At 39.0% G+C, this 9,042-nt stretch overlaps 1 protein-coding gene across 1 annotated transcript in view; it reads left to right on the top strand.

The window, feature by feature from the left end:
- The first annotated feature begins 240 nt into the window (after positions 1 to 240).
- The window catches only part of LOC103242386 (myosin-8), a 31,536-nt gene continuing 22,734 nt past the window's right edge, over positions 241 to 9,042 (top strand). Inside the window, exons 1-12 of the mRNA XM_037987308.2 lie at positions 241 to 261; positions 466 to 509; positions 1,944 to 2,183; positions 3,167 to 3,310; positions 3,395 to 3,551; positions 6,490 to 6,517; positions 6,619 to 6,727; positions 6,815 to 6,907; positions 7,044 to 7,107; positions 7,736 to 7,834; positions 7,924 to 8,027; positions 8,179 to 8,317. Coding sequence (XP_037843236.2) covers positions 1,974 to 2,183; positions 3,167 to 3,310; positions 3,395 to 3,551; positions 6,490 to 6,517; positions 6,619 to 6,727; positions 6,815 to 6,907; positions 7,044 to 7,107; positions 7,736 to 7,834; positions 7,924 to 8,027; positions 8,179 to 8,317 — 1,147 coding nt within the window. The 5' untranslated portion in view covers positions 241 to 261; positions 466 to 509; positions 1,944 to 1,973. The remainder of the gene's footprint in view (positions 262 to 465; positions 510 to 1,943; positions 2,184 to 3,166; positions 3,311 to 3,394; positions 3,552 to 6,489; positions 6,518 to 6,618; positions 6,728 to 6,814; positions 6,908 to 7,043; positions 7,108 to 7,735; positions 7,835 to 7,923; positions 8,028 to 8,178; positions 8,318 to 9,042) is intronic.

Below are 9,042 nucleotides of genomic sequence, written 5' to 3'. Positions count from 1 at the left end.
TTCCCAGCACACTAGAAAGCATTCTCTACCGGCAGATTGGTCTCTGTCAAATTATTTATAGGAGATTGGTTTGCATACTCAAAATGATACGAATACTTCCAATTATATCCAGACATGACAGATGTCACTACAAACTATGCTGAGGGTTCATGTTGCCAAATGTCTTGCCCTAACAAAGAGGAGGTAGTTGCAGCATCAGCACATTAGTTCCTATATAAGCAGGATTGACCCTTGAGCCTTATCTCCACCAAGAACCCAGAGGTAAGTGATGAGGGCCTTGGAACTCCAAAAACACCAGGTGGGGCAAAAGGGCTGACCTCGTAGCTTTTTGTGAGCATTAAACTGCTCTCTCCATCTTAACTTTTGTCTTCACAGAACCAAGCTTTAGGGTAGGGAAACTTCAATTCTGTAACTATAGGACTGGAATTTCGGAGCATCACTAACAAGAAGCTTGTTGTTTTACAGTGTGGAACACTTCTGAACCTGCATTTTCACCTGGAACTCCAGAGGTAAGAGTTGGCTTTATTAATTTATTGATGACAGAGGGGATATAGTCTAATGAAGCTGTGAACAATCCTTAATTATACACCATTTCCATGTTTTTGCAGTTATATCAGGAAAGAGTGTTCCTGAAGGAGTGTTTATAAATGCTAGAAAATAACTTTTTCATAATGTCTTGTCCTCAGAGACTATCCTCATTTGAGTTCTAAGATTAAAAGACCGTTTAGAACAGAATTAGCTTTGACAGGGAGTTCTCAGCTGTGCTTAGAACTGTCCAGTGGCAATAGACTAGTCCATGCAGTCTTCTTTTATGGCAAAGTATTGAACACTTAAGACATTTTATAGACACTTTTGAAGACCCCAGAAAGATTCTTAGCTAAAAATATAAACACAAACACCATTGTTAAAACCATTATATTTTAGCTACCTTTGATGATTCATTATTTGTTGTTAGAAAGACTTACTATTATTTACGGAAAAGGTCTCAAGTGTTACATCGATGGGGTGTAATACCATGACTAAATTCCACGACTAATTTAAGAGGGATCCTGCCCTTCCCTAAGTAACTTACTAATTGAAAATAAAGGAAAAACTCAACCAATATAACATGTCCACATTGCAAAGGCCTATCTATTAATCAGAAGACAACAGCCTACATGCATGTGATGTACTCTTAAATTTTTTTCTCTGTTTTCTGGGTGGAAAGAAAAGAACCCCATGGAATTTATGTGGGAAGAAGGGCCTTTGTGCTGAAGCTCTCATTCCTCTGTGGTTAGATCTGTTAACTGACAGCTGAAATCTCTCATGTCAAAAAAGATTTTGGAATCAAGGCAATGCTAGGTCTGTTGGGAATAAGCCAAATGACAAAAAATCCAGAGTACTAGAATGTATTACGTTCTTCTAACAATCCACTGAGAGATATAACACCAAATATCAACATAAAGATGTTAAAAATAATTATTTGCTTTATGAGAGAAAGTGGTCATCTTAAAAGGCAAAGGTTTTTTGATAGCTTTGAAAATATCAACCTTCATTTGAACAAGACAAACTTTCTTTTCTCACTATGTGATTGTCCTGGCATATGGCATAGACAAACACTATGCAGAAAGAGGAGAGGGAATTAAATAATGACAGTTGCTATAAAACAATCCATCAATAGTTTTAGCTGCAGAGGTTTCATTCTAATTCAGTTGTAGGTACCCTATCCCGGAGGATCAAGATATGTGATCTGGAAAGGAAACTCACAGTCCTAAAAATGAAATCTCAAATTACAGTCAGACTCCAAACTTGTCCTTTAGACTGTGTTAGAACACTGGGGAGTGCCAGTTTGGAGGAACAGTTACAGCACAGGCTATGTTCAACATGTCTTTCATTTCAAAGCCTAACTCACATTTGTGACTTCTGCTTTTTATTTCTCTCTCTCCCGTTTCTTTCCTCCCTAGGCAGAATCCTTTGCTGAATAAATCGCAGCCATGAGTGCGAGCTCGGATGCCGAGATGGCTATTTTTGGCGAAGCTGCTCCCTATCTTCGAAAATCGGAAAAGGAGCGGATTGAGGCCCAAAACAAGCCATTTGATGCTAAAACATCTGTCTTTGTGGTGGAGCCCAAGGAATCCTATGTGAAGAGTGCTATACAGAGCAAAGAAGGAGGGAGAGTAACTGTAAAGACTGAAGGTGGAGCAGTAAGTGAAAACAGGGAGAAAATACTCCCCATTTTATTTCTCGGTTCAAAAGTTGAAGCCTAACTTCCTGGGAATCTCCAAGCCTGTTGCCAATGCAAACACCCTTCTAGGCAGTGTAGAGACATCAGATGCGGAAGGCAAAAGGAATTCACAGCAATAACTTCATGTCTTCCCTTCCCAACTTCGCACAGGACCTCACCCCACTATGTATGGCCTTCACTATCTCCCCTCAATTCCCCACTTCCTAGTCTGAATCTCCAAACGTGAGAGAAATGAAAACAAGCTCCTTCTATCAGAAGTTAAATATTTACTTAGTTAAATAATGTATTAATATCCCCATTACTTCCAAAAAACGAAGTTTCTTAATGAATGAAAGAAAACAATAAAAATGTAGCCTATTAAAATAAGAACAAAAGGATACGAAGTGATAAATCTGGGATAAGAGACTGTGGGAGGAAAAAATATTTTAAAAAGATAGTGTCCTAGCTCATCATAGGAAACAGGTTTTCTTAACACTTAAGCTCTGAAATGAATATATTTCATGCCTTTTTAAAGAGGACATTAAATAATATAATGAGAAGTATGTGCGATTATAGTCTTACACCAAAATATACAGGCAAACATAAACCCTACCTCCAACCATCAAAACAAATTGGTCTCAGACAGGGGCAGTGGCTCATGCCTGTAATCCCAGCACTTTAGGAGGCTGAGGCGGGTGGATCACCTGAGATCAGGAGTTCGAGACCAGCCTGGCCAACATGGCGAAAACCCGTCTCTACTAAAAATACTAAAATTAGCTGGGCATGGTGGTGGGCGCTTGCAATCCCAGCTACTCGGATGGCTGAGTCAGGAGAATTGCTTGAACCAGGAAGGCGGAGGTTGCAGTGAGCTGAGATTGCGACACTGCACTCTAGCCTGGGCAACAAGAGCAAAACTCTATCTCAAACAAACAAAAACGAACTGGTTTCTTGCTTACTCACCAGACTCTAACCGTCAAGGAAGACCAAGTCTTCCCTATGAACCCTCCGAAATATGACAAAATTGAGGACATGGCCATGATGACTCACCTACACGAGCCTGGAGTGCTGTACAACCTCAAAGAGCGCTACGCAGCCTGGATGATCTACGTGAGTGTCTGTAAACACCTTTTCATTTCATGTTCTCTCTGAGTAAAAACAAGATCCAAATGATAAATGTTCTGATCTTCGCAGACCTACTCAGGCCTCTTCTGTGTCACCGTCAACCCCTACAAGTGGCTGCCGGTGTACAACCCCGAGGTCGTGGCTGCCTACAGAGGCAAAAAGCGCCAGGAGGCCCCGCCCCACATCTTCTCCATCTCTGACAATGCCTATCAGTTCATGCTGACTGGTGAGTGAGAGAGGCATCTGTTTACAGAAATGTGTAAATAGAATCTTTGTGGAACAGACAGACCTCTTCCGAGCCTCATTATATTATAATAATACATTCTAGCCACAGGGGGCTTCACTGTTTTCAAAAAACTTTCACAGCCGTGACATCTTATGCTCTTCCCAGCAGCTACCTCCATTTTACAGATGAGTAAAGTGAAGCTCACTGAATTCACTGTCCTTCCCAAGCTAACACAGATAGTTAAGTGGAAGGCTAGCTGAAACAATTACTAGACCACTGTAAACATATTTATTGTTTTCCATATTTTTTTACTTTCCAATTTGGATAGAAAAAAATGTTCACATAGACTTTTTAAAAATACCCAGGTTCACAGCAATCAACGAAAAGAGTTATCAGCCACAGCTGGAAAACTTTGTGAATTCTTACATTTATTTTTGAATGACACAGCTAATATTGCCAGCCTTTAAGGGTAGAACATGAGTAAAGAAAGCTATGATTTTCCTCCCAAAGATTTGAAGCACTTTCCTATTAAAATGAAAGGAAAAAATCTTTTCTGAGAAAAATTTTTAAATTGTATCAAGGCCTGTTATTCCTGCCTTATCAAGGTATAAACAACCAGCTTTGATATGCATTATAGGCCCAAATACAGCATTAAAACCTTTTATCTTCATACACCAAATGCACTGCCTTTGGAAATAGTTTATATTCCTGAGTTTCCTGTTGTTCCATGGAATTTTGGAAACTAAGGTGTTTTTTCTTTCTTTTTGGTTTGCTTTTTTTGCACTTGTTTTTAAATTGTCTTTTCAAGGGGGAGAAAAAAGAGGAAGGGATAAAATAGGAATCTCCCATTACAAATTGGCCATTAGATTCTACAAGGATTCTATGCCAGTAAACTGTTCTTTGGTTGTCAACAGAAGCTAACTACCTCCCAGAAATTATCCAAACGCTGGCTCGTTTCAGAGGTTTTAATACTCAGCAGCTGCATTTACACAGCTATGTACACCACCCCTGCCCTCCCACCCAGCGAGCTCTCTGCTCCAAATGGTTTGGTTTGGGGCTGCTCCAAATTGAAGGTTACTTACAGCTCCCAAACATGATTTTAGTACAAAATGGTGCAGCGCTCTAGCATTTGAGCTGGTGAATGTTATTTTAGCATTGCCAAGAGACCCGAACATTGTTTTCTTATCTGTGCTCCCACTAGACGTGATATAATCTTCCACGGTTTTGCTTATACTAGAAAACAAATCTATCTGACTAGGATGCAAAATCTGCATCGGCTTCCCTGAAGAGAAGGCTAAAGTTTTCTGAAGTCTATGTCTATATCTACATCTAAATAACATCCAGATTTGTATCTGTTTTCCCTGAATAGATTTTTAGGTTTTAGAATTCTCTAAAATCTATCATCTAGCACTATAGAATTAGAGATTTAACAAATCAGCAAATTGATATAAATACAACGTATCAGCCACATAATCAGTGACATTTGTTTATATTATTTAGAAATGCACATAAGATTAAAAGGAAAATAAAAGCAGATGAACACAAATACTCACAATCCCAGACCCCTTCCTTATTTAGTATTGCCAGAAGTCAAATGAGTGACACCAAAAGCTGGGAAGGGGCCAGGAGGATATCTTTGACCTTAACTAGCTATGTACTTAATATTAGAAAAGTCACTTCCTCCTTTATCCGTCTCAGTTTTTTATCCCTCAAATGTAAGGGTTGGCCTAAGCAATTTCTAAGATCTTTTATGACTTCAGAATTCTGTAATTCTAATTGAAGTATTTATAAATAAAATTATAGGACGTCTGGGATTTTCTTTAAAATAATTCAGTGAGATTGGGATGGCATATAGATGATATAAAATTGGCCAAATGTTAATAACCATTGCATCTGTATGATGGGCACATGAGGATTATATTATTGTCTCTACTTCTGTATATGTCTGAATTTTCTGTAATAAATGTTTTAAAAATTAATCAAATATGTACCTTACACTCATTAGGATGTTTACTATCAAAAAATCAGAAAATAACAAGTTTTGACAAGAACTGGAGCAATTAGAACGCCTTTGCACTGTTCGTGATCATGTAAAATGATTCAGCCACTGTGGAAACAGTATGGTAGTTCCTCAACAAATTAGAAATAGAATTACAGTATGATCCAGCAATTCCACTTCTGAGTATATACCCAAAAGAACTGGACGCAGGGTCTGGAAGAGACATTTGTACAACTATGTTAATAGCAGCATTATTTACAATAGCAAAAACATGGAAGCAACCCAAGTATCCATCGACAGATGAACAGATAAACAAAATGTGGTATATACACGCAAGAAGATATCCTGCCTCTAAAAGGAAGGCAATTCGGACATATGCTAAAATATGAACGAACCTTGAGGGCATCATGCTGAGTGAAAGAAGCCAGTCACAAAAAAGACAAATACTCTATGATTCCTCTTATATGAGGTACCTAGAGTAGTCAAATTCACAGAGGCAGAAAGTAGAATCGTGGGTGCCAGGGAATGGGAGGAGTAGGAGATGGGGAGTTAAGAGTTTAAGAGACACAGAGTTTCAGTTTGACAAGATGAAAAGAGTGATGGAGATGAAGGGTAGTGATGATTGTACAACTTTACGAATGTACTTACTGCCAGTGATCTGTACACTTAAAAATGGTTAATGGTAAATTTTATGTTATGTGTATCTTACCACAATTAAAAATTAACAAATACAAAAAGGAATAGATGATTCCTTGCTCTCATTTTCACAAATTTTATAGTGAGAAGCAAAGGGCTATTTTGGAGGATAAACACAAAACCGAAACCAAGTTGACAACTTCAAAAAGTTACAAAGAACAAGCTGTGTTTGGTCTGAACTGATTCAATAATCTTCATATTAAATATGCATTTTTTAACTGATGATTTTGAATTCATTCACAGATCGAGAGAACCAGTCCATCCTGATCACGTATGTGATTTTTTTTTCTTCTCTGATTTGCAAGGATTGTCTTAGATGTTGACAATGCAGGCCATAGTTCTCTGATTTCTTCTCTGATTTCCATTTGACAGCGGAGAATCTGGTGCAGGGAAGACTGTGAACACCAAGCGTGTCATCCAATACTTTGCAACAATTGCAGTTACTGGAGAGAAGAAGAAGGATGAATCTGGCAAAATGCAGGTAGGTCTGGTAGCCAGAGTCAAAGACTCTGTCAAGGCTCTCAGATATCTGGAGTTCCAGATGTGAGAACTGCTCCTTCCTTTGCAGGGGACTCTGGAAGATCAAATCATCAGCGCCAATCCCCTACTGGAGGCCTTTGGCAATGCCAAAACTGTGAGGAATGACAACTCCTCTCGCTTTGTGAGTCTCTTGGTCACAGAGGGGTCTACTCCATCCCTAACTTCCAGAGTAGCCACGTCTGAATATTATTGAATTACTATTTCAGTTGCATCTCTCTGTGTGTTTCAGTTTTCTAATATTGAATATTCTTTTCAAGGGTAAATTCATTAGAATCCACTTTGGAACTACAGGGAAGCTGGCATCTGCTGATATAGAAACATGTGAGTAACAGGACCACTGAAAATCAAAACAGAGAGACAACTGATTTCATTTGCAGGGATATTTTGCAACCTTTGCTGCGCATGAAGCCTGTTAAAAGGGTAGTCTGCTGCCAGTACTGCCCGTAAGCTAATGCCAGGCTTACCCATAATCCACTGAGTGCTCCCTTTGTCTCAATCTCAGACTTGATGGTTCTGTAACACATCCTAGAGAAATTCCTGCCTCAGAAGCAACTATGATTTTTTTCCAGGACAAAAGCTAGGGCTACCTATGGGTTTCCAATACATCTCTGTGGTTTGCTCCGGATCTGAGTTTTGGTAGATGTTTCTAAGGTAGCCTCACCACAGAGTGAATCCTAGGTGATCCAAAGATGGAGGGGACATTAGGGATCAACTAAAATACAGAGGTCATGGATCCTTCATGTGAAAAATATATTTGTCCTAGAGCAGGTATGCTTCAGTTGCTGCTCTTAGACAGTGAGAATCACCATCCATCTGCAATTGGTCATCAAGTTGAAATCTCACTGGAGCCAAATGTAATGCCCCAAATTTGACCAAAGACGTGAGTTTCATTTACCATCTCAGAAGCATTGATACTTTTTTCTAATTCGATACCTATTTCCCTCTCCAGATCTTTTAGAAAAGTCCAGAGTTACTTTCCAGCTAAAGGCAGAAAGAAGCTACCATATTTTTTATCAGATCACTTCCAATAAGAAGCCAGATCTCATTGGTAAGAAAGAACTTAAAGTCATAGATGGAAGTTAATATTTTATTAACAATGTCTAATGCAAAATGTATGCCCTGAATTCTGTGACCCAGAAATGCTCCTGATCACCACCAACCCATATGACTATGCCTTCATTAGTCAGGGGGAGATCACAGTTCCCAGTATTGATGACCAAGAAGAGTTGATGGCCACTGATGTAAGTCAAACACACTAATTTAAAAAATCCATTATGTATGGGAATGATAATAGCAACTTACTGTAGGTGTAGTTACCTTAGGATATGTATAAATTCTCTTATAAGTTAGTCTCTTCAGCCCTAACCTCTGTCCTATCATTTTTCCTGGTAGAGTGCCATTGACATCCTGGGCTTCACTCCTGAAGAGAAAGTGTCCATCTATAAACTCACAGGGGCTGTGATGCATTATGGGAACATGAAATTCAAGCAAAAGCAGCGTGAGGAGCAAGCTGAGCCAGATGGCACAGAAGGTACCAAATGAAACTTTATCTGGGTTTAATGAGATAATGTAGCAAAAAAAAAAAAAAATCCTATTTTACACAACCATCTCCTTTGTGGCTGGACTTGTGACTTGTGAAGGGCATATACACATTTACACACACTGCATGCTTTCCTCACCCCCTCCCTTCCTTACATCTCCATGTCTCCATCATTTCCATCCAGCCCAAATAAGTCACAACAAACCCCAAAAGCCACTAATAAGCAAAAACTATGAGACAGAATGAGGTATAATAGTGCTCCTCGTTGGCCTTGGCAATGAAGGTGGGTATATGAGATAACTGTAGCTGCTCTATTTCAGCACTGAATAGGAAGACCCTAGGAATGGGCAACAGAGAATCTGCCCAAATTCAAGGCTGGGGAGAAATATATCCCCAGAGTCATCTGTATGCATGTGTGTATTGTCTGTATATAAATCTATAGACAATATAGGCAGCAAGTAAGATTTAAAAAAAGGAATTGAGAAAAAAGATTATATACTCTACGTATGGAAAGAACACACAATATACAGGACCTACCACAGAAAGATAGTTATCGCTCCTTAAAGCCATCCCTGACCACCTCGAATTGACATTCTTTCTTCTTCCTTTAAACATTTCATCAGTTACTGGTGTACCTGACATGTGACTTTTATTTACATTACAGTCACTGACAGAATTTTAGAAAGGGACTCTGTAGGGATCACCCAGTAAAATTT

Source organism: Chlorocebus sabaeus, chromosome 16 (assembly GCF_047675955.1).
Source record: "Chlorocebus sabaeus isolate Y175 chromosome 16, mChlSab1.0.hap1, whole genome shotgun sequence".
In the NCBI taxonomy this organism is placed as follows: domain Eukaryota; kingdom Metazoa; phylum Chordata; class Mammalia; order Primates; family Cercopithecidae; genus Chlorocebus; species Chlorocebus sabaeus.
This window is presented reverse-complemented; position numbering and strand designations above follow the sequence as displayed.